Source organism: Silurus aristotelis, assembly GCF_946808225.1.
Source record: "Silurus aristotelis genome assembly, chromosome: 4".
NCBI classification, from domain to species: Eukaryota; Metazoa; Chordata; class Actinopteri; order Siluriformes; family Siluridae; genus Silurus; species Silurus aristotelis.
In genome coordinates this window covers 12,200,985-12,227,206 of record NC_139577.1, presented here as the reverse complement: position 1 = coordinate 12,227,206, position 26,222 = coordinate 12,200,985, and the positions used below count along the sequence as shown (strand labels likewise).

At 39.8% G+C, this 26,222-nt stretch overlaps 1 protein-coding gene across 3 annotated transcripts in view; it reads left to right on the top strand.

Moving 5' to 3' along the window:
- thada (THADA armadillo repeat containing) overlaps positions 1-26,222 on the top strand; it is a 98,168-nt gene that overhangs the window by 40,029 nt on the left and 31,917 nt on the right. For all 3 annotated transcript variants that reach the window (XM_083539839.1, XM_083539837.1, XM_083539838.1), the window contains exons 26-29: positions 191-282; positions 6,319-6,408; positions 8,168-8,299; positions 24,281-24,440. In XM_083539839.1, the coding sequence (XP_083395965.1) occupies positions 191-282; positions 6,319-6,408; positions 8,168-8,299; positions 24,281-24,440 (474 nt within the window). The remainder of the gene's footprint in view (positions 1-190; positions 283-6,318; positions 6,409-8,167; positions 8,300-24,280; positions 24,441-26,222) is intronic.

The following is a 26,222-nucleotide window of genomic DNA, read 5'->3' as shown; positions in this document are numbered from 1 at the left end:
TGTGGTGACCCGTGCGTTAGAAGAGGAGAGATTTCAGACTGGCCGCCCTGTACGTCAATCATGAGGCACATACCAAAGGGAGGATAGATGATAAACTAACATCTTAAATTGTTTTTAAATGGCACGTGATCTATACTATCGACGTATTGGTTACTGCCTTGGTTAACTGTATTTTTCATTTTTTCCCCAGGTGCGGAATTCCTCCACTCTCCTGTTCAGTACTCTGATCACACGGATATTTGGGGTGAAGAGAGGGAAAGATGAGCACTCCAAAAAGAATAAGTAGGTCAACACGCAGTTTGTCCTCTATGCCTTAGTACCCATAATGGCATACTGTGAATACTCACATATTTTATTGTATATAAGATCAGATCTTTGAAGTTCATGCATGTCGATACCCCATGTCAGTTTTTACTGTGAGCAGGTGGTAGCTTAGTGGTTAAGGTGTTGGACTTTGGATCCGAAACGTGTGAATTTAAATCCATCATCGCAGCATCATGAATGATCGCACTCGCTTTCACTTTGCTCAGGGACTCAATCAGACTGAAATAGCTCTGTGTCTGTCAGTGACTGACAACTTACTCAAGTGTCCGCCACTTGAGAAGGAGGCTGTCAGGTCTGCAACTTTATTGTCGAAAACTATAGCAATCCTGAACGTTCATTGCCAGCTAACCTGAGGGACCAGGACACCGTCTCACTCAATACAAAGATAAAGTCCATATCTAAAGTCTTTATGTGAATGTGTAAATTTGTTGATATATCGTTTACGCCATGATATAGACCTTTTCTCACAATACTATAATGAGATAACGGGTTTTTATGTCGGGATTACAAGAAAATGAAGTTGTGATCTTGAGAAAACAACGTTTGTTATGTAAGATCACGAGAAAATTAAGTTGTGATCACGAGAAAACAACTTTTGTTATGTCGAGATCACGAGAAAAACAAGTCGTGATCATGATAAAAACAAAAAAGAAAAAATGTTATAACGCATGGTCTCATGACTTCCATAATGTAATGTGAACTAAGGCTTTTAAAGTTCACCATATGGGGGCACTGTAGTCTCATGCACTGTTTGCCTTCCACTTTGTTTTCCTTAGTCATTAATATCCGTGTACTCTCTGGCCCACAGTGTGAGGCACTGGTCCAACTCCTTAAACAATCTGGATCTGTACCTCTGTGTTGCCTTTATCTCTCAGCATATATACACACTCTTGTTGGTGTTCTCTCTCACACAAATTTCCCTCCCTTCCACATTCTTTGGCGTTTTCGTTCTTTCTCCGCTTTGCTCTCAATGTCAGATTTCAGGCTTGTGTCTGATAACGACTTTAAACAGGGAATAGCGAAAGGGGAGCGAGAGAAATCGAAATGTGCGATGTACGTCAGCTCTGACCGTTCGTCTTTTTTCCCTAAGGCATCCTTATCTCCTTGTGCACCCGAGGGAATGTTTACAAGGGCCGTCCTACACAAACACACACCCTTCTGATGGAGCGAAAGGTCCCAGGTCACTCTGTGTAGCTTGTGCTGCTGCTCTGACCCCTGACTCAAAGCATAGGTACAACCCATTGAGGTCACTGTCCGTCAGATTTGTTTTGGAAGAATTTCGAGCAAGCAGTGAGAGCTAAAACCAAAATCGAAACAGAGGCCCTTGACATTGCATAAGCTACTAAAATGAATTACTAGCTGTCATTAAGTGCAACTCCATATCAGATGACAGCAGGGCACACACAGGCTGGTTTAGTTCTCCGATGCTCCCACAGTGAAGCCCTGAACCCTCTTTACAGACTCTGGCTCCTCGATCAGCACAATGTGCTTTCCTTTGAGTGCGATTTGCATCTTGATCCGATTACACACTAGCCAGCTTTGTCTTATTTGTGGTTTGTTTAGCTATATTTCTGTTCCCCTTTCATTGAGTTCCATTTTCATTGTCGTCATGTGCGTGTGTGTGTGTGTGTGTGTGTGTGTGTGTGTGTGTGTGTGTGTGTGTGTGTGTGTGTGTTTGTGTGTTTGTGTGTTTCTATATCTTGGTAGCGATCCAATGTCTCCACAAGAATAGGAATATCTGACAGTTTTGAGTTTGTGGGGACATTTGGCTGGTCCCCTGTTCCCTCACATAAAAATATCAGGTTTAAGAAATAATAATAAGAAAGAGCTAAAGGGAAGTTTGTGTGTGTGTGTGTGTGTGTGTGTGTGTGTGTGTGTGTGTGTGTGTGTGTGTGTGTGTGTGTGTGTGTGTGTGTGTGTTGGGTAGAAAGCAGGGTTAGTCAGGTTAAGATGACAGTAAGTCTAGATGTAGGCATAACATTAACTCTCATAAAGATAGTAAGACAAGCACGTATGTGTGAATGTAGGTTTGTTGTTATTCAAGTCTCGTGTTGTTCTTCCATGTTTGAGCTTTTCAGTTTGGGGGGGAAATGTTAGAGAGAAAGAAAGAGTGAATTTGGTTAGAAAATAGAAGTAAATAATTAATCTCAAAATGTTGGCCCAGTTGTCAGGATTCATGTGTGTCAGTCTTGGTGTTTAAGCCTCTTTTTTCAGTTCTTTCTTCATTCCCACTGTTCTTTGCCTTAACTTTGCTCCACTAAAGATTAAACACATTATAGGCCTGGCACACACACACACACACACACACACACACACACACACACACACACACACACACACACACACACACACACAGACAAAGATCATGTGATAACAACACTGCTGAGAGGCTCTGCATTACCATTAAAAGGAAACAGCTTTTGTTGGCATTTGTTTATTATTTTTGTGTTTGTCACAGCCTGTACGTGTGTGTGTGCACGTGCGTGTGTGTGTGTGTGTGTGTGTGTGTGTGTGTGTGTGTGTGTGCATATTCATACTCATTTCACTATTAATGCAGTATTGTAATATCAGTATTGTTTAATACTTATATCAGCTGATAAAACACTTTCTTTTTTTTATAGTTATTTTTGGATATACAACTTTTTAACTCAAAAACTTCCATCATTATTTTAAATGGAAATAGTTTGGGATGATATGGCTACTTCTTTTTGTCCAAGCCATTCCATTTATTCATCTTCATTAAACACTTTATCCAGAGAACTACCATTATGGGGACACTGGGCATGAGGTGGGAATACACTTGAGTCAGTGCACTATGCTCACTCTAGAGGCAATCTTTCAATGCCAGTCCACCTAGCTGGAGAAACTTTGGCTTTTTGACCAAGGACATTAGACAGACAAAAGACATGAATTCAGAATCGGCTCCAGCACCCTGACGCTACAAAGAATTAACCCTACCTGCTCTCCCACTGTGTCTAATTTATTCATATAATTCCTCCAAACTGAGTTTTAGGCTAATGATATCCTAAATTAGAAACCTAGTGAATTATTGATTTATTCAGTGACAGAGACTTCAAAGCACCTTTGTATATCGCTCTGGATAAGAGAGTGTTAATTGCTGTAAATGTAAATTTAATGTAAAGTATCTTTTTCCACGGATCAATCACCAAGTGCATGATTTTTTTTTTTCTAAATTTTTTTAAATTGATTAAAGCTATTTTATTGTCGATGTGAAAATACGAGGGAGTCAGCACGGTTTCAGACAGGATAAGGAAGCAGCTTTGTGTACTTGTGAAAACGATGCACCTAACAACTGCAGCAGCTGTAGTGCGAACCCTTTCTATTCAGACGTATACCACTCGTACAGCCCGAAATAAACGGGCTCACGACGAAACAGACAGAACGCTTTTTTACTTGAGAGAGCACCAGTGAGTAAGAGAGAGAGTGAGCACTGCTGAGCTGTTGCATAACTGCGGCTGAAGTGAAGGTGTGCGTTATTGTTACCGCAGGTATCGAAGCCTGCTCGCTGCACTGCCGAGGTTTGTGAATGCGAAGCAGGTTTTCCCACAAGCACGTCGATCATTTGAATGGTTTCATTGGTAAACATCCAAGCAGCACTCTGAGGGGCAGGAACGTGGATTTGTAGCGCATAGTGCGTCTTTAAAAGTCTCTTGGAAACTAACGTGGCATGCAAAGCATGCTTAAACATTTGTTTATAGTTAATACTGTTTGTTCCTGCTAGTCAAAAATGCAGGTCAGTAGCTGCTACACAAGAACAAGTGAGCCGTGTGTTTGTTTATAGGCAGCCTGTACTGTCTGAATGCACAGTACTAATGTACACTTTATTCCATAAACAAATTCACCACATAAGCAAATGTTCCAAGAACAGACTGTGTGTGTGTGTGTGTGTGTGTGTGTGTGTGTGTGTGTGTGTGTGTGTGTTTGTAAAACCAGGGGCATTTTTTGAAACATAGTTCTCTCTAAACAAAGCGATGCGTGGGCACAACGCACCAGGGTTTGAAGTGTGAACATTTATGGAATCCTTTGTACGTTGTTCAGAGTGGAAGCAGGTCGAAAATGATTTTGTGAGACTGCATGATGTCAGATGTTTTTACATCTCATATTAACAGGGTGGTTCATTCAGCCAAGCGTCTGCGGTTTATTATTATTACCACCTCACCAAGGTTCAGTCAGGATGGCCAGAAAACATCCGTAGGATCCTCAGGTTTGTGAAGTCCCATGCCACTTCATGCCAGGCCTTACACCAGGCAGTGTGTGTGGATGTGCACATGATCGTGGAATTTATCATGGATGGCAGACAGGGTTAAACCTTTTTCCTTGCCATGAATGCACCCTGCCCTTAACCTTGATCAGGCCATGTATAGAGACACTTTTACCACAGGATGTGGTGTATGTAAGTATGTGTGCGCGCATGCATGTGTGTGGCTTCCTTTCAAGAAGAATTTATCGCAGCCGAAGATGGAACATGTGTGTGGAATTTCGTCTTGAAGTTTCGCTAGTTCTAAACCCCGACTCAAAAAACAACAAAAAAAAAAGAAAAGAATAATTGCAACAGTTTCAGTTTAACTCGTTCCTCAAAGCATGTTCGTTTTTAAAAGCAGGAAGTTAACACACGTCTCAGACAATCACGCATTGCGCAAAGTCTTGCCCCCTGGTCCCTAACCGGATTCCCAGGCCTGTTTCAGAAATAAATCAGCGTTTAAAGCTGCGCCGTGTTTTCCTGCAGCGCGCCATCACAAGCGAAGCGATCTAATGAGAGCTTTATAGAGCTGTAAAGAGCTCTGCCTTTAGGAAGTGGTTTACAAACCAGACCTCTAACAGTTACTTAGGCAAAAAAAAACAAAAAAAACAGACATATCCATACATACACATGCACACAAACACTCACTCAAACACTCCTCCTTTTCCTAATAGCACTCCTGTTTAGGTTGGAGCTGAATTTTGGTGCTAGGGATGTGCATCTCCATAACTGAGGCCTCTGCATAGTCAAAGATACGATACATTAAAGATACATATGAAGCAGCTACCGATGCGATTCACCCCTATTGCTGTGTAGAGTTGATTAAACACAATGTGATTCGAAATGAAACAATCAGATTCAGTATGGTACAGATAGTCTGTTATTTCTTTGTTTCACACAGACAGCAAATTATACATTTACTTAAGTTCCTTCTGACTTCCAACGCATGGCCCCTTTCACAAACATGCCCTTTGTAGTGCAAAAAAGAAAGAAAAAATATTAAATAAAAATAGACATTCTTTTCCTGTTCTATCTCCAGGAAGATGCAGCTCTACCTCTGCCATGTTAATCTGTATTTTATGTGAGTCTCAGGACACGCCCCGGTCTCTACGTAGTGTTGTGATACGCCATATTCACGTAGCAGTAGTGATGCTGAGAGAACGCGCTCGAGAAACTGTTTAGCGAGGAGAAATCAATCTACATATCAAATATCGATCACAACTTATTAGTCCGTTTCTAAATAATGAAAGTGTAGCGCTAATAATAATTATTATACATTATCATTATACATATATTCGTGGGTTCTTAGCTTTGTTCTGCCGATCACTGCAGTTAGGACACTGACAAGGAGCTCAGGAGATCACAACACTTGGTTTATTGAACATTGGGAGGTGAAACTTATACATTAGCCACAGCGGATTAAACAGTGTATCTTGTCTTTTCTGTTCCTTCCCACGATTCCAAATCATTGTTCTCGCAGTATAATTTCCAGATCTTATTCAAAGTTGTAGTACATCATTTACAACCCTAAATTTCACTCACTACATCTAAATAATTAGTTGTTTTTGTTTTTTTTACAGATGCAAATATGTTAAAAAGGATTATTTGCGATACAAATACTTGTACCCGATGCACACTTGTTTTTAAAACTCTGAATCTCACCATCTTGAGCAGATACATATTTGTTTTTGGTTTTTTTGCTCTTTGAATTAACATTCTTGTATCTTTTGAAGGATGACAGGCTGGGAGTTCTTCACTCGTTTCCCTGCCCTGTATCCGTTTCTCCTCAGCCAGCTTGAAGAGGCTTCAAGTTCACTGGACAGGTAAGAAGATTGCGTGTGTTCCGTGTTTGCATTTGTAGCGGTTTTTTTGTACCCTCAGCCCCGGAGGGAAAACAGTTTGTATTCTCCTCCTCCCCTCTTCTGTTTTCTCAGGAGCTTTTTTAATTAAGGTTCATTTAACTGCCTTATCGAGCCTCTTTAGTCCTATTAAACACTGATGGACAGCTTCCTACTTTAGATGGCTCCGATAAGAAGGGTGTGTGTGTGTGTGTGTGTGTGTGTTTTGGTGGGATCAGAGGCCATTTTGGATGCAGACCACCCTTTTTGCTTCCCAAATTCGGAAAAGCTGTTATCTGCAATCCCGGCATTTCTTTTTCACACAAACGCCTTCCAAACCCGCGTTGCAAAACAGGCCCTGGGGTCAGGGTTTTTGTAACATGACCGTTTTCTCTGTCTAGCTTTCTCTCTCATACTGGGAGCATGTTGACACTTTCTCACGGTCCAGATGAAGCTGTCTTTTCCCCCCAGTAAACCAGTCACACTCCAGGTTTTATATTTAATAACCCTACTAAATCATCAGCATTTAAAAAAAAAAGCAAGCATGGAAAGATAAAATAGAGGCTTGAAAAGTCAAATCGGGTTCCAAGGCTGTATGATGTTGATGGAGGCTGAAAGCAGGGACTTGTGGGATAGGATAGTTGTGGTGGAGTTGTGGGGAGAGCCAGCTTAGACATGTACTGTTGATTGATATTGATAGGAGTTTGGAGGCTTTTTTTCTTTGCTCTTGGAGTTCCTTCAGGGCCGAAGCTTTTTTTTTTTTTCCTCCGAAGGCTGCTTGGAGAATGGAAGAGAAAAGGAAGAACCTACGAGCAGGCTCAAGTTAACAATGTGGAACAATTTGCATACCTTCAGCATGTAAACTCTGCCAATTGGCATATTTTCTTGCATCTGCTATTGAAATTTTGCTGACAAGTAAATTATTTTCGTAACAATATGTTGCATAACGTTTTGTGGTGTTTGGAAAGCTTTTCTATGGAACGCAGAACTCCTCCACACCACCAAGCATTTTTCTCCGAGTGCTATTTTGAGTGTGAAATGTTTTTTTTGTTTTTTTTTGTACATCCTTATTTTCAGATTCCACTTAAGTGCAAACGTTTCCTCTCTGTCTCCGTGTTTTTTGTAGTCCTTTTTTGCATAGATTTTGGCTAGTGCTTGGCCTGGCAGTTGTAATTCATGAACTGTGTAGTTTTATCTTTCGAAAATGAACTGGGATTTGCAGCAAATTAAATGTGTACTAGAAGCACACGCTGTGTAGAAAAACATTGGCTTCCAGAGCACGAGGTCAATTTTTGTTTCATCTTCGAGAGTTTGATTGATTACTCTGTGTGTGTGTGTGTGTGTGTGTGTGTGTGTGTGTGTGGTGGGTGGTGGGGGGAGATAAGGGAAGGATGTAGATGGGGCAGTGTGTGGGGGTGAGTGAGTTAGCAAGGCGATGTGAGATGAAGTGTGCATGTTTGTGTATGAACGATGTGATTATTCCAGCATGACATCGCCAGCACTTTCAAATGTTTGCTCTGGCATGCATCTCGGGAGTGAGATGGATGAGGCAGCGCCAGAGATGGAAATGAGAGGAGAACTGAGTGAGAGGGCCCGCTTGGGCGCCTGACTACATTTGGCCTGCTTCACCTCCAGATTGTGCCTGCACCACGGCTTGCAGCTCGGCGATGGAAATAGATCTGCTTCTGTAAACATCTGTTCCAGATGAACCTATTATTCAATGTGTGCTCTCTGTCTGTCTCAGGGATGCAGGACAAGTGAAGCTGCTCCCCAGTCTGTTCCTGCTGTTGCTGGTGTTAGGACGTCTCTACCCATCACCTATGGACGGATCCTCTTCCCCTCTGGGCTTGGCCTCCTTTAGGCCCTTCATAATCAGGTTAGAGTACTAGGGGCTGTATGTTTTATTAAAACGTCTTTCATTTTGACCAACGTGTAAAACAACTATCAACAACATTTCCAACAGTGGTTGAAAGCACAAACTTTCACAGTCATCTAGCTGAGACACAAAGAGAGCATGATTTGGTTCTCCTGGAACTGGTCTTCCCCCAGTTGATAAGACTCAAAATTACATTGTGTGCTCATTAAACTCCATTTTTATACAAACTAATTATTTCCCTGCATATTACAAGTGTGTTGGTGAAAGACTCTAAATATGCAATAGGTCACATGACCTTACAGTGTATATAACCTTTACTTGCATAGGAACTTTTTTTAAAGGTACTTTAATAGCTGGTCCATCTGCTGATTAATTCAGTTATCCAATCATGTGGCAGCAGCAGCAGAGCGAATAAAACTCTGCAAATACAAAAGAGGGCTTTTAGTTCAAATCTGATAGTCAAATCATGTGTGTTTTGGGGACGACAACAACAGGCGGTCAACAAGCTGGTAAAACAACTTGTATTTTTTTTCCCCAGAAAGGCCAAACTGCAGACAGGGTTTGTATTTGCAGCTATCGATTGTTTTAGTAATTGAGTATTCTACCGATTAGTCCATCAATTAATTGACTTCATTAAAGAGCAATACTAAATATACAAGAGAAAATAAGTCGGGTCTCCTAAAATGAACAAGTAATTTGTTTCCTTTTTAGAAAAATTTTTATTTTTATTGCTGAAATTGCAATCGTTAAAAAATAAACCCACTTATCGGCATTACCCTTGGCATGAACGGGGCTGAAAACAACATGCGCGCGCCACTTTCCACGCAAAGGTTGTGTGTGTATAAAAAAAATAAAAAATTTTAAACTTGACGGGAGAAAGTGCGCAGCTGTAAGTGAACTCTGAGCCCTGCATTTGCCCAACCTGGCAACACAGAAGGTGAGAGGGGAAATTGACGACACAGATAGCATGCACAAACTTTACGTAGAAAGGGGCGTCCGCACGTTTTCAGACTTGTTTTGTTCGTATTCCACGTTTATAAATGAAACCCCAGAACGGTCCAGAATTTAGCGGGTGGTGTGTCAGTAATAATAGTGCGTGGGTTAGTGCTCAGTGTGTAGTTAAACAGAATAAACGATTTTCTATTTGAATTACTCAAGTTACTCGAGGAATAGTTTCAGCTCTATTTCACGTCGTTCACATACAGCTCAACGTCGATGAATAAAAAAACAATAAAAAATGAATGTATAGAATTAAATTATTACAGAATATACCTTTGCCTGACATTGTTATATATTTATATTCTTGCCACCAAGATGCTTCTGTGTCGGTCACGGATCATGGAAAGTAAAACTTAAAAATTCTCACATTTTTATTTACATAATTATAATAGGCTTGTTTCATAACACCTCTGCAAAGTATCGACTGTGAGATTGATAGTCGAATCAGACTCATCCTGTAGTAGCATTAGATATTCGCCTATTCGGTGTCACCCCCACCAAAACATTGAGTTCCACTCCTTTCAGCTAAGGACAAGAGTCTGAGGGTATATATGGCACAGACTTAGAAAAACCTTACAAAATAAAAGTTGGTCTTTTCCCAGTCTTCAGCTGTCCACTTTGGTTAAAAATGTAAGCTTCAGATTTCTGTTCTTGGTTGCTTTTCTTTTCACCATGGTTGTGAAGAGTGATTATATTAGTTACAGTAGACTTACAGTCAACTTGGTCCACACTGATCATTCTTTTCCGATTTCTCTTAACAAGATGTTTATGCCGGTAGACCTTTCACTCTTTTCTCAAACTTTTTTTTCTGTAAACTTTAGAGAGTCTTGTGTAGTTTCTGCTGAAGTTTCAGCCTCTCTAGCACCAACACCAATTCCATAGTTTAAGTCACAATGTTTTCTTTATTCTGACTTTCGATGTGACCATTAACTGATGCTCTTTATCTTTTTCATTGTGCTGCTGCCATGACTGATCAGATAACTGAATAAACGAGGTGTACACATGTTCCTATGAAAGTGGCCACTGGCTATATCTCTTATCCGGCATTTTTAACTTGGTTGATATTTGATTTTGTTTTGGGTATTTGATTTTAGACTTATCGAGAACGTGCATTACACAGTTCGAGGTATATCTTACTATTGGTCATAGACAAAGCTAGTTTATTGTGAACCCTTCTGACCCACTTTACCTACATGTGCTGATCTGAACCTCATTGTTTAAAAGACACATCTTGTATACATCCTCCTCCTTCTCTGGTGCGTTTTGGTCACAGTATGTTCCAGCGTTGGAAATTTGCACTCATGCAGTCCCTCTGTTTGCACATTTCTTGCATTGTCCAAGTGTGAAAACAAGCTAAATATTATTAGAACATGTTCTACAAGCATCTGCGGTGACCTCTAACCATCTAAAAACGGTTTTAGGATTGTGTGCGCACATAAACACATCGCGGTAGAATCTCTGGGAACGCTGCGTACCTCCTGGTAGAATAGTAATGTTTGGATTTTCAGGGAGCCGAACATTCTAGGTTTGGAAATGTTCCAGAGCTGCTGTGTGGAAAAGTATAGTGGAGGGATAGGAGGAAAACCGTTAGCAATGAAAGAATAGGTGGATTTAAATACCACTTTTATTCATCGTGAGAGATAAAAGTGAGTGCAATCATTTGGATTTAGTAATAAAAAAAGAATTCTAGCATAGTTCATATTAGGGCTGTGTTTTGCCAAGAATCTGGCGATCTTGTATTATATTATTAGTACTTAGGTTGGTATTAGGCTAGTAGTAGAGGCATGATCTGAGCGCTAACTAGTGTTTTACATGAAATTACAGTAAGAAAGACTATTATTTCTTCTATAAAGGTAGAGAATGCAGACAGGTAAGGAAAGACAAGCATTTAATGGGAGTGCACTCAAATTTTAGGTTTGTGTATATAGCGCTGTTCTGTAAGCCAAAAATTAAGTTTTGCCTGGTTATAAGTGCAACCACGAACAGCAAATGTTGTTCCTGAGCTTTTTAATGGCATTTTATCATATTCCAGCCTAAAAAAACAAACACGGTGGATATTAACGCCAACGTTAGTTGTGTGCCCTTGTGCTAGTACTTTCTGTCACTGTTTACTTTAAGAGATAAGCCTGCTCTCTATCTGCCACTAATCTTGTAAGAATTCTGTTTTATATTGATATTGCGTATTTGAGAATTGATACAGTATAGCATACTCTATTCGAGGCGGGGCTCGATTCGAAATTTGATTTGAGGATTCACTATTTTATGCAGTATACACTTAACAACCATATATGACTAAATAACTGCAAGGTGAATGGTGTAATATTGATTAACCTGTTGCAGTAGGACCTGTCAAATTTTTCGTACCTCCCAAAAGTGGTCCGAGGAAGGACAAATGGTGAACCTGTGACTATGTCATGGCCATCCAGGGGGACATTATGATGATTATGGTAGTAAGGTGCCAAAGTGCATCACTGCCTGCTGTGTATGAAACTTTATAGCTGCAGACCGGTCAGAGTGCCCCTGCTGACCCCTGTCCACTGCTAAAAGTGCTTACAGTGGGCACGTGAGCATTACAGCTTGGTCATGAAGTAATGGAAGATGCTGGCCTGGTCTGATGAATCACATTACATTTTACCCCATGTGGTCAGCCGAGTGCGTGTGCGTCACTTATCTGGGGGGGTGGGGGTATATTGCACCAGGTTGCGCAATAAGAAGAGGACAAGCAGGCAGAGTCAGTGGGATGCTCTGGCCACTGTTCCTATTGTTACAAATCAAGTACGCTTTTCATGTCAACAGTGTTTCCTAATAGCAGTGTATTATAGCAGCAATTCCCCAGATCTCAGTCTGATCAAGCATCTGTGGGATGTTCTGGACAAACAAGTCAAATCTATGGAGCTCACACCTCACAACCTACTGGATGTCTCGAAGGCTTAAAAGATCTACTGCTAAAATCTTGGAATACCTTCAGACGACTTGTGAAGTCCATGCCTTTTTGGCTAATTATTTGGCACAATAGGGGATTTCTACAATATTAAGCTGATTTAGCTGATGAGTGAAAAATTTACCTAAAACAGTTTTACATCCAAAAGTGCAGTTATGCATTCGGCTTTACTCTCTGAAGGGGTGTTTGAAGTTTGAAAGCTGTCTAACAGTCGATTTATCTACATTATGTGACAAGTGTTGCACTTTATTCAATGTGTGACAAACAGCAACACTCGTGATAAAAAAAAATTCTGCTACATTTATTTTTCTTATTGAGATGCATAAATAACAGATGCGACACATAATTTTTTTCACAATACAATTAGGTAAAGCGATCAGATCAATCATAAAGAGTTGCGTTTTAAATTTGGTGGCCATTTTTTATATGCTGACGGTTCCCGAGTTACGATGGTCCCGCTTTGGATCTTATGACGACGATAGCAATGCGACAAAATCTTACAAATATTTGAAGTTTTGTGCAGCGTGCATAAGCTTGGATGCTGCCAGGATGTGCACATCTCCTGCCTTGTGAAATGCCTTACTCTCATCAGCGGTCGACAGAGTTCAATTGTTTTTTTTGGTCCTTTAAAGCCCAATTTTTACCTCTTGTGTCTCTCCCTTGTATCTGCGTCGCCAGACACTGAAATGGAGCACACTAATTGGTCTCCTCACCTACATATGTACAGGTGTGCATCTCCATTGCAAGTCAGTAAATAGCCTGTACTTTGCTATCTACTTTCTTCTCTAAAGAAAAGAATGGGAGGAAGTAAGCTTGTTTGTTTTTTTTTGTTTTTTTCTTAAATCAAAACCTCAACAGATCCATGCTATGTACATGCTATTTTAGAATTATGGGATCGACCCTTTTGATTGTATAATGCTGTGTTGCAACAATGTACTATGATGGACACTGCTTGTAAACATTCCTGTTTTTGTGTGAGACCGAGACGAATGGAGTGTTTATTTGGATGCATCACGAAGCTTTGGTTGTCCAAAAAGCCTGTTTCTCAATACATTTGTACTTCATAGCATCGGCATGACAACTTTATTACTTTTGAATGCTCTTTGTGTGTGGGAGGGTGTTTTTTTTTTTTTTTTTTTACTGCTGTTTTTCAGATGCTCAATCAAGTTGCGCTCGGAGAAGATGAGCCAGCAGTCGTTTCCTTTTCTAGGAGATCTCCGACTAACACAGGACTCGTATACTTTGAAGAAAATGTGTGCACATGTGATGTGCATTTACTTAGTTATATGTTTGATCTTTTGAGGGTAGTTTGTTTTTTAAATGTTCAGTCATGTGTGCCTTTGTGTGTTTTCTGTGTGCAAATGTCAGTGCCCTTATATGTCTTAGTGTAATTGCGTGTGCCTGGAAAGAAGCAGTGAGGGGAGGACGAGAGCATGAGGCCAAGGCCTTTGGCTGGAATGCAGATAACACAGAGCAGAGAGGGGCAGAGAAGTCCATGCTAATAGAGGCCAATGGAATACATGGGGGGGAGCAAATTCAAAAGCTATACACAAAGTTTTGGAGCATTTCTGGAATCATTCTTAATATTCGCAAACCAGTAGGTGCATTTCTTAAAACTAATTCGACAAACAGCACCACAAGTATTTGTGTCAATGAAAAGCTCATTGTCATCAGAATAACTAGTCCTTTTGTGAATAGTTTACTAACAAGGTTGTCACAATGTTCAGTCATGTTGCCAATATGACAGTTCAGGGTTTCAGTATTTTCTGATGTTACTACGATTTGAATTACTAAGATTGAGGAAAAATTCTCCTGTACAGCATCTATGAATTTCAACAGCACAAATGTACACATTACTGTATGTGGAATATTGATTGCAAGAGACCGGACAGGATTCACACTTTTACTTTACCTACTAGTAGTTGTTTGTTTCCTGGTTGTTAATCCATTTTCACATATTGCAATTCTGTGTTTTGCTCTGTCGCCATTTGAAGGTTAATGAAATTCACCTATGACCTATTTTAGAGAATTAGATGATCAATGGTTGACCTGATGCAGTTCACTTGCCTTCATTTGTGACATTCAAGACAAAGATTTTTTTCTGTTTTAACCATTCAATGATTAATGCAATGATGTCGAGAGGTTTTGAGGTTTAGATAATGCAGGTGAAACTAATTAAAAAATAAAGAAAAATAATAATAAACAATAAACTATTTGTTTAGTTACACAATTGATAGTGTAGGGAGAAGCAGACGATTGTACACAAGCAATTAAATGAATGTGTCAAAGCATTCGCAGTTTGTTCAATGCAACAGGAAATTGCTTTTTTATGATGTGGACAAGTGAAGACACGATATGGCGTTTGAAAAAATAGTTTTGAGAATTTCATTTCTGATCTGACAAAAGCAAAGCAACTGAAATAATAAAGTATTATAAGTATGATAGAATCAAATAATTACTCTCATCAATTTACTGAGGAAAAACCTATTTGCCAGGTGACTTAATGCCTGAGCTTCCCCACGCTGCTAACTTTTTCACAATGGATTGGAAAGCAATCATGCACAGATCAATGTTCGTAGAAGCATGGAGTTCAACCGTATAAGTTTAATACAATGAGCGATTGTAGCCCAGTACTATCCACAACAATAATAACATAGACAACAAGGTTAATATTGCCTGCTAGCACATCGTTAATCTACTTAATGTTCAGGTCGTTTGTTCTCGGTTACATCAGCGATATGTGATTTAACTGTGCCTTTAAAGTTTAAGGACTTTGAGATGGCGGCCTGGCTGGCTGCTTCTTGTCAGTGAAAGGTATGCGAGCACATCCACCCAAATGAAGCCCACATGTAGGAGATGTTAAATATAGCCAGGCCCTGACTGTCTGCGCTTTGCACTCCCCAGGCGTGTGTGTACGTGTCTGGAAACTTGGTGCTATGTTGACCCCCTGTGTCCTCCTTGCAGCTTCAAACAAGCTTTGAGTTCCATGCTGGGGAGTTATGGAAAGAATAGGAAAGAAGCGATGGCGTAAAAGATCAAATCTAATGTTTTGGGTTCTGTTGCTTGATTAGGATAGGATAACAAACTGGTTGCGACTGACAGGGAGGCTCCTTGTGCAGGTCTGATAATCTGTGGAATTTAAAAGCACCCATTTGCTTAGACATAAGGCAGACTCGTCGTTTTCCCTAGAGTCTGGACTTTTTCAGCAAAAAAAAACATAACCAAGAACCAACTGATTTTACAGAACGAGGCAATTTGACTGATTGAGCAGATGACCACCAAAGACCATTTCCTCTACCATATCAACAAATGGGAGATTCTTATTCACTCATCACTAATTATTTGGTCCAAAACACTTTAACAAACTTTTTAAGATGCCATTCTGTAAAATTTATTTTATGTTAAGTGATTATAGCTTGATTTTGCGATGTGATTCTGATGAAAACTGACACATGGAAGTATTCAAGGTCCACTTTCCTCAAAGCATCTGATGAAGCACCATAGTACAGTTGCAGGCTCTTATACAATCAATTGTATTTTGCATTAAAGCTGTTGTGGTGATTGGTCCTGCAAATTAGGCCCAGTTCCTCCTAAAGGCAGCCCTATGGGACCAGCCCCAGGACATATGTGAAGAGGCCCAGAGAGGCCTGGGGGGTAGCTAGTGCAGTGTCCCACCTTGTTGACAATCGAAAATGAGGTAAAAGCACCTTTTAGGATTGACACAGGAGGTGCATTCACCAGCATAGAGAAGGAAGACTCAATGCCCCCCCCTCTGAATTGTATTTTTTAATTTTGTCTGTATTTAGCTTTATACCTGTCTTTATTTGGATTTTACATTTTTGCCATGTTAATGACCCATATTTTCCTGAGCATTTTTCATGCGTGCTCTAAGTTTCTGTAAATAAATATATCCTGGTACTAAATCATTGACTATGAATACTATCAGTTTTAAAACTCTCTTAGTGAATAAGAAAAGCACTTGGGCATCTTTATCTTTTCACTATTCAAATGCTAATTTAAGTACCTAAGGGAGTATTAGTATGGATTAAGCTGTCTAGATATCTAGTGGATGCCTATTTCATAACTTAGGTGCTACAACAACAATGTGTCTTAATGCATGACTTCCCTGTACCCTGGGAGATGGTTGAACAGTACAAGATGTTTCAAAGACGTGTTGTACGATGTGCTAAATACTGTGAGGTAAAGGTGAGGTGAGGTGCTTGACTTCGGCTTTGTAGAAAAGCATCAGTGTTTTAGATCTAATGTGGGCAGCTACAGGAAGCCATTTGAGGGAGTGCATCAGTGTGGTGGTGTGGGTGATATTTAGAAGTTTTTGCAACTGCATTCTGGATTACTGGCAGGGGTCAATTGGTTCACCGAGGCAGATCTTTTAGGTGCAAGATGCAGTTGTCCAGTCTTGAAATGACAAACTACTAAAGCATTTCATTGTTCTGGTGGATAGAAATTACTCCATTAGAGGGAATCCTTATAGATGTTGTAAAGGAGAGTAGTAAGATTTGACATGTGAGAGGAAACGGCAATTGATTGCCCACGGTTACCCCTAGGTTGCATTCAGTGACCAAATGGTGAGATCAGAGGGTTATTCAGGGAGATCACAAGATACTGATATAGAGATAAATCACCTAGGATGAGCAGCAGTTCAGTTTTGCTGGGATGAAATTTCAGTTGATGGAAATGAATGTCTGCCATGCAGAAACATGATTGTCTGAAGGTGGAAGGAAAGGATGAGTGTCATCCAACTAGCCTTTGTATGAAAACTCATAAAGATGTATCCTTACCAGGGGATCAAACGGAGAGGAAGAGCAAAATAGGACCAGGTACTGGGCCTTGTGGGACACCATTAGAGAGCCTTAAATGTGACTTCACTCCACATCACCTGATATAACCGACTTTCCAGTAAGGAAACAAACCATTTCCATGCTGTGACATGAATTCCAAAATTCGTGAGGATGGACAAGAGAGTCTTCAATTCAATTGAATTCATTGTTATTTGTTGAGCTTTTTATCCATGGACATTGAGCGAGCCAGTGGCGTCTGTGGCAAGAAAAACTCACTGAGATGAGGAAGAAACCAGAGGATCCAGACTCTAAATGGAACCCACCCTTATGGGTGGCACCGAATCTCCAATTATTACAGTTCATCATTGTTAAGCTGTACAGTGATAGATGATTAAATGTGTTTGAATATGTTAGATATTTGAAATTCATTGTGTTAAAAACCACCTGGCTGTGTTCTAACAATCTTTATAGGTACTCTCTAGAACCATGCAGGTTCCATGTAGTGTTTAGGCACTATGTGGTACAGGGTTTAGGGGTAGCCTGTTGCAAAGTCATATAAGATTGGGAAACCGGACCGCCGGGCCAAACAAGAGCCAGATGGCAGCTTGAGTCGTAAGGCCCGCTCGAGACATAGCACGAGTCCCCTGGAGATGCCTAGCCTCGGCCGGCTGTGTTTCTAAAATTACACCCTTCCAAACTGTCATTTCCTCTCCAAAGAGTTTTAATGAGACAAATTAGTGCTGATGGGAAGCATATGAGGCCTGAAAAGGGAGCTTGAGACTGCGAGTCATTAGTGAATGTGTGTATGTGTGTGTTCGACTTGTTGCCTTCCTATACACACTAGCAGGTAAAAAAGTCGGTTTATAACAAGTTAAGGGTTTGTCTGTGTGTGTGTCTGTGTGATTGTCTGTTCAGCAGCAACAGGCGTTCGTGGGCGTCATGTGACACGATTTGTACTTGTTAAGAGCAACTGTTGCGAAACTCTGATGCCTAAATGAAACATGCGTTTTGTGTGTGTGTGGGTGTGTGTACATTGGGGTCTGGATATAGAGGAATTTGAGCTCAGCAGGTGAGGGGCCACATGTCTGGAAGCCTGTTGCAGTTTCACATCTCTCTAATTCAGAAACTGACTCCATTAGCAGCTTTAGACACCCTTTCAGATTCAGTTATTTGTACATTTGTTTTCTTTCATTTTGTTTTCCTCAGCTTTCGGCCCTCCTTTATGTGTATTATTTATTTATTTATTACAGAGAAAATGGTTGCACTCTTTGCTAGCACCATGGCTGCCCCTCTTTTTAGTCTCAGCATTAACAATAATGTTTTAGAGACTGAGAGGCTACAATGACTTTCTAGGCTTTTTTTCCCCTCTCCTTTCTATCTGTTTACCCATCCATTAATTATTTATTTTTTTCTTTAAATATGTTACCACTTTAGCTCATTTTCCATTCCTCACATTTTCCTTTTCCCCACTGTAATTTATCGACAGAGGCCCTTTTTTTTTATTTATTTTTTTTTAATTTATTTTATTATCATTCATTTTATATAAAGTGTTTTATGGATGGAGAGACCATGTTTTAAATAGTGGTTGTAACAATCAACACCATAGCAGCTTCAAGCCCAATCACCCTTTCCTTTTTTTTTACAAGCCCAACTCCCTTTCTCCATTTAGGCCTGAATATAGCTTGTACCGTATTGCCTCCGACAGTTTCAAAAGAAATATTGACCAGTTCGACTGCAATGGCAGTCAAATTGTTCAGTAATTTATTACTCCAAACTTAGCTGTGAGTGTTGGCGAAACTTGGCTGCTCTGTGACCACTGCAGTGGTGGACAGTAACAAAGTAAATGTAATTAAGTAGTATTTTCATTTAGGGAGACTTTTACTTTACTATATTTCAAAATCAATTATCGTACTTTTTATTCAACTTAATTTTGTGTAATCATTCATTCCTTTTTTATTTATAAGTGGGTAAAAACTTAACTGGTTAAGCACGCAGCAAGCCACCAATCAGGGTCGAGCGTGCGCTCTGTTTTGAACTTGTTTTGATTGTCACTTGGTGGTATCTACTTATCACCAACATACAGTTCAGAATCAGTTCAACAGCATGCAAAACATTTGTTGAAAGAATGTAATGACACGAACTTGCCACAACACCCGTGGCTTTATTTGTGCAATTTCTTTTTAAGTAGTTGAAAATAAGGTTTTGGGCTCATGATAATTGTATTAGATATCAATCAGTGTTTGATTCATTTATTTCATTCTGTTAATAGATTGTTGTGCGAAGAGTAACAGTATAGTTTTTACATATAAACTGAGTTAATTAAATAAAGAGTCTCTTGACAAAAATGATAATAGGAACATTATAGTTATAATAAATCATAGTAGTTTGAATATTTAAGTACATTTAAAGGCAAATACTTTTGTACTTTTACTCAAGTGAATTAATAAAGGAGCACATTTACTTGAGTAATATTTTACCAACTGTATCTCTACTTATCTCAAGTACATGATTTGTGGATTTCGTCCACCACTGGACCACTGAGCCTTTACTTGGTGAGGTTCTGTGTCTGCTTTGTGTCTATGATCATAAAGATTAACTCTGCCAATGTGTGCGCTACCAAGCTGTTTGGGGGCTGATAGCAGTCTAAGGGTGCTTTCACACTTGGTATCTTTTTTTAACTGCCAACACACATTTTGAGCATGCACACCTATAGGAGGTGGCCAGCATGCAGTCAGAATGCAGCCACTACCACCCGCAGCGTTTCTGTTTCTTTTGTTTCTTTTGTTACGATATTGGAGATTGGTGTTCTGATGTACAATGTCCTGATTGTTATGTTGTTTGTTAAGCAATTCAGGCTTGTGCCTTGGTTCTTGGTTAATGCCTGACAATTTCAGGCAATCTCTTTCTATTACCTTTCATTTTTACTTGTTCATTTCCTCCTGCTTGGTGGCTCCATCCTCAGTGTTCTTTTACCGATATACGCCTTACCTAAACCTTTTCAATCACGCCTCTCCAAAACGTCCTATCTGCAAGGTTCCTTTAATAAACTAATTTGTAATTGTTTATTATAATTCTAATTTCATCCTCCTCACTCCCAAAGAAAATCGCAGCATCTTCAACTCTGCCACCACCAGCTCCGCCTCCTGTCTTTTTCTTAATGCCACATGGACTCCATAGTATATAATAATCTTCATACAGTGTGTATAAAATTGCTGTGGTTGTGCCAACATTTGAAAAGTCCCAGAAGTGTAGTGCTTTCTTGGCGTCTTCTTTGTGGCATTACTTCTTCGTGACATTAGTTATTATAAGAATCCTGGTATTTTGAATGCTGCAAAAGTTGTTTCCTCACATATTATGCTCACACACATGCCTCTGAAATTAATTGCATCATGGTGCTCTGCTGTTTAGGTATGTTTTTTTCCATACTTTTTTTAATCTTCTTTCCATACCATACCTCATCTCGGCATAATTTACCAACTTCACATTAGTTGTTTCATCTCTCCCAGGACTGCAAAATGCTTCATTTTCTCTCAGGGTTTTGCACAGGGGGCAAGGAAAAACCTCCCATCTTTATTAAATAAAATCGTTTATTATTAATAATTTCTCTACAACTGTATATTCTGGAGTTAAGTATGTTAAAAGGAAATTGAGTAATGGCATCAGGGTCATTTTGGAATTTAAAGTTTTAAGATCACATCCTTTCAATGCAAATAATGTTATTGAGTGGCCAATGATTGAGACTTCAGTATAAATGTCCATGTGGTACCATTCCCAGCAATTTCAGGGTATCCTTGCAGACAATCTACTGCAACATTAGCAGTTTAATTGTCATTCTAATCTAGTTCTAAGATGAGTTGACTAGGTTTTGGACTCCATCCAGACAGGGTCAAGGTCAGTGCAAAGTGTTTGAAATAGTTTCTCGTCATTGCTATCCTTCCTGTTTGATGTAAGGGTATTTCTTGCTCAAATATTAGCACAAAACAACTAGTTCTGCACGACTTCTTTGTGCTGGAAGAAGCATCATGCATTGATTTGCGTTGTTACTGTTATCCTTTTTATATTTTTTATGTTTAGGCTTTACTCAGCATAACCAAATTTCTAATAGCACCAAAGAAATGGTTATTAGGAACATGCTGAGAGTTGCTCGTGACCGTCTGGCATGCAGGGACGAGTTTTGCAATTGGACACATGCTGTGAATCCTGTGGAGTGTGTGCTGCTTACTGGGCTATGCTGGTATGTGTTTGCTGCCTGGCAAGTGATACGGCCACAGTAAAATGAAGTACATGTTCACACTTTGAAGCACACACACTATACTTTGACTGTTCTGTGCAAGCTACACACCTCAAAATACAAAATACAATGTTACAACCTTTTTAGTTTGCCATCTCTTGTGTTGATTCAAGTGTTTGTTAGATAAACCCAGGTTTTTGAAAATGGCATATAAGGTGGTTGGTCAGTCAGTGAAGGTTGTGTTTACCCAATTGGAGACATTGAGTATGGCAACTTCAATAGTTTTTCCCAAAAAAAACAAGTTCTGACTGAGTTCCTGGAAAAGCATGAAGGCTTCTTTTCTGAAAAAGATTCCTTTATGCTCTTCACACCTGGCTGTAATAGTGGATAATATCTGTTTCAGCAATAAGAGATCTCCTTATCATTGTAAACGGATTCTACTAAGGAAGTGTAGCCCACACAAAGAATGTGTCTGACTGTAATATGCCAATTTTCTCCTGAAGTCTTTCTGGGAATTGGGAAAAACTGTAAGATCTGCTCCATGCTTGTTTTGGCTTATTGAGTCAAAACATTATGTAATCTGACAAAATTTCAGAAATACAATCAGCCTGAGTTATCTAAGGTACAGTTTATAAGTTTTTACTATGGAGGTATTGAGATTCTGTGTATTTTACTGCCCAGGGTCACATTCTTCTGGTTACACACTGTACAAACGTGTTGTCAAGGACAGAATTTTGACACGCGAAAGAAAAAAGTGTAAAGCTGCTTAAAAGACATTTCATTCAGTTGCAGTTGAAGCTTTTCAAGTTGCAGAAGAGTTTCCTTCTCGGAATCGCTCCATAAACATTGTTTACATCTTGTTTTCATGATTATTTTCTAAGTCGGTTTGTTTGTAGTCATTTTAACAAAATAATTGCAATTATTTTCAAATTAACAAAACATTTTCAAGCTCAATAGAACTTGTGTTAAATGTTTCCACTGTTGCTGGAACCTGTAAAAGGGGACTCTTGTTTTGAGGAAGGGACAGAGTTTGTGGTGGGAAATTATTTTGGTGTACCATAGCATGTACCAAAGCTTTTCAACCCTAATTCTGAAGATCTTGGTGTTTTTCCCTGCTCCCGAAACACTTGTAAGTAAATAATTTGTTTGGGAAGAGCTAGGAAAAAATGTGTACAGTGTATACTCAAGGACCAAGGTGAGGAGCCTGTGGTTTATACTGTACCATTTCTCCTTCTCATCTGCCCTCAGCAAGGAAAATATCTAATATAATAATAGTCCAGGGTGAAGCCATTGTCCTGAAATAACACCAGTGTCTGACAGAATTTCTAGTGCCTCCTGATCGAGGGTTTCGGTATAAAATTTCAGCTAAGGAAATATGAACAGGCAGAACAGATTGGTGTCAGGGAGGTGGAGGCATGAGGGCAGTAGGCACAAGGTCACCTCCTCTCATACTGCTTTGATAGGGTCGATTTAAACTCTGGAAAGCCCCTGCAGTCTGGATATCTTCACGTTTGTTTATTTATTTTTTGCCCCTCCTAAAGTTTAGCTTTAATATTCACACTTTGACTCCTCAAGCATCAGGAATGTACTTACATTTATTCATGTTTATATAAACCGTAGCAGTCGGAGATTTCTGGAAAGTTTATTTTAGTAGTAGAAGTAAACAATGCTCATACTATATTTATGAAATACAAAGGTTTTTGTGCCATTTCAGTTATGTTTCCAGTTATACAACAGTACTGACGAATCCTTCATTTCGATTGGTGAGCAGATTTTTAATTCTTTATTTAACAGCAGGGGTTCCTCAGAACCAAGGATTGGAACCTCTGGTATATGCTATGAGGTGAAATACCAAGCATCCATCACCAACTACAGAATCAGTCTCTTCCCCAGGCAGAAGTAACTTTTTTTTTTTTTTTTTGCACGTGTGGAACCCAGAATCAGTGACAACGTTCTTGGAAAGAACTTTGTTTTGTTACTAGTGGCTACAAGCTGGTCAGTTTAAACAACCATGAAAACAATATGCTTACAATGGTGTGGATTATTAAGATCTGGAAAGGTTCTGTGAAGAAAACAAGTTGCAAGAGAGTCTGATGTCTTTTGAGCAGCTCTAAACTGTTTTTGTCACATGACACAGTATAGCTCTGGCTGCAAGAGGATTAATGACAGGTTTATGTTAATGCACTTGTTGGCTACTGGTTGGCTACTGGTTACAGATATAATCTTGAAGTAAAAGCATTTTGTAGCAAATTATGTTTTCCGCCATAAAAGAAGAAGAAAAGCCTTTATTTGTCACGTACATTACATCACAGCAAAATTATTCCTTCACATATCCTAGCGACATTAGGAAACTGGGGTCAGCCATGTTACAGTGCCTCTGGAGCACATAGGGTTAAGGGTCTTGCTCAAGGACCTAAGAGTGGCAAATTTGCGATAATGTGGCTTGTACCCCCGACCTTCTTATCAGTAACCCAAAACCTTTACCACTAAGATACCACCTCCATCACTGAGTTATTACCATCGGAAAGATCTTCAGACACTTGTTGATGTTTGATTTGTTTCCACTAGCAATTCCAACAGCACAGTCATGTTTTTGATCCTTTTAAAGCAGGGATCCTTAAACTATGGCCCGCCCCCACATTTGGAACAGCCCTCTGAACAATAGACATATATTGAAAATGTAAATAATGTTTAATAAGGTTAAAATATATGATTTGCTCATATCATATCTATTTCATAATAAAGGTTGGCTTTCAAACAAAAATGTCCCTTAGTTATTAACAATTATTTGTTAGTTTCACCCACCAACCAACTTGGCTTGATTTCAATAGTAATGAATATTAATGAAACATTTTATTAAAAGGAATTTCGGTATTTGGCGTATCGTTTTTGAGAATTTTATTTTAAAGATTGTATTATGTTGGGAGTCTTTGCTTTCAGGATATGATTAAAGGTGCTGGTGATGACGTTCTAAAAATTCTGACTAACGTTCTGGTCCTTCTGTGTTCTAGGTGTTCTCGATCCGCTGTATACCGCACTCGGGAGATGGCAGCCAGAGCTCTAGTTCCATTTGTTCTAGTCACTGATGTTCCCTCCACCATCAGGACACTATTAGAAGACCTGCCCGGTCCGGGAGTCCAGCAGAACCACATCCATGGAACCCTATTACAGGTTTGCATCACGGAGCAACCGCTGGATTGCTTTGTTTTCTGTGTAAGGTCTGCTGAATTGAGACTATAAATAGTATTAGAGTTGAGCTTTGAAACGCGATCTTGTGGGTGAAAAGGTGAAAGGGAGCTTGTTTCCAGTGGGGGTAAGAAGGCTATGTGTGTGTGTGTCTCAGGGTGGTGGGAGTAATGACGTGGGAGGTGCTTTGGGCTTTAGCATGAGAAGATATAGTGTTGGAGGAGGGAGAGATGCACTCAGCTGTAGGCTTGTTGGAGGTGGTTTTGAAGGGTTCTTTCCTGTCATGGCTGCCACGTGTGTTTTTGGAAAGCCCCTTGCAGATGGACTGAGAAAGGAAGGAAGAAGGGAGGAGGTGTGGTGAAAGAGGGAGCTTGTAGAGGAATGGATGAAGGGTGTGTGTGTGTGTGTGTGTGTGTGTGTGTGTGTGCGCTTTTGTGTTAGTGATATTAAAAGCTGAGGCCAGCAGTCTTTCTTTCATCTCCTGCACCCCCCATCCCCCTGTCTCTTTCCATCCATCTATATTTCTTGGCAGCTCAATTCTCTATGGAATGAGACCTGGAAAAAAAAGTTACTGAGCGAGAGGGAAAGAGTTCAGACATTTCCTGTGTTTTCATCTTCAGTTTCGCTTTTGTAGATATGGCAGCCTGGTGCCTCATTGACTTTTGAATATGGAAATATTTTGTGCACAAGCAGATTTGGAGCTGATAGCCCTAAACAGTGTTTTTATATGGATTTGTAAGCTGATAATAAGGTGTGTGTTTATTTGGTCAGATCAGCCGTTGATACTGATGTTATTTGATGTGAAGACCACCTATATATGCTGGGAAATAGGATATAAACACAAATCTTCAGTGCAAAGCTGAATGTTCTTCTGAATGTTGTGCATTTTATGAAAATACATGGTGATACCTTCTTATCTGTGGGCTACATGTGGATGCTATAAAACAGATATTGTATTTTTGTGGGCTGTGGAAATTCTACTAAGGTTTTCAGGTGTTTCTGGTTTTCTCAGGTGTCTCAGGTTTTCAGTTGTCTCAGGTTTTCTCAGGTGTTTCAGGTTTTCTCAGGTTTTTAGTTGTCCCAGGGCTTCTCAGGTTTTTAGGTGTCCATGTGAGACGTTTGGACCGACTGAGAGATTTTGGGAGATTCTTAATTTGAAGCTTAAGTATTTGATAGTTTTGAATTGATATGTTTACAGAATCTCCACACACATCTAGCCTCTCTCGTGTCACAAGGCTTCGGCTTGTTTTTGGCTCGAGACGCCTGCAGCAGTTCAATGAGACGCAAAGGCTTTTGTTTTACTGCACGATCACTTGAGGATCAGCCTGCCTGGGAATCATGGCTGAGACCGTGACTGTTATGACACCTCATCCGTGGTGTTGTGACACTTGCCAAATTGCGGAGATGTGACACCAGCCAGCACGTTTAGCCATTTTGGTAACATTTTTACCAGTGGCTGGTGTTACAACATGTATCTAGTTAAATGACTTGTAGCTTTTTGCATCCAATCCAATGCTCTTTCTTTGCAGAATTTTGATGCACTTATCCCTGGTAAAAGGCTCCTCACTTTAATGCACAGTATATCTATATACAGAATAAAATAGTGTCTGAATGGCAAAATATGTGAAAGGTCAGCCTGTAGGCTTACAGTGTAGAAGGTAGTCTGACAGTCTGAATGCGGGTGTGCTTCTGTACACCATTCTGAATTATGGGCTGTGATGCGGTATTTATTTTTGCTCTTCGCTGCCGCTTCTTTCCCCATGGCTG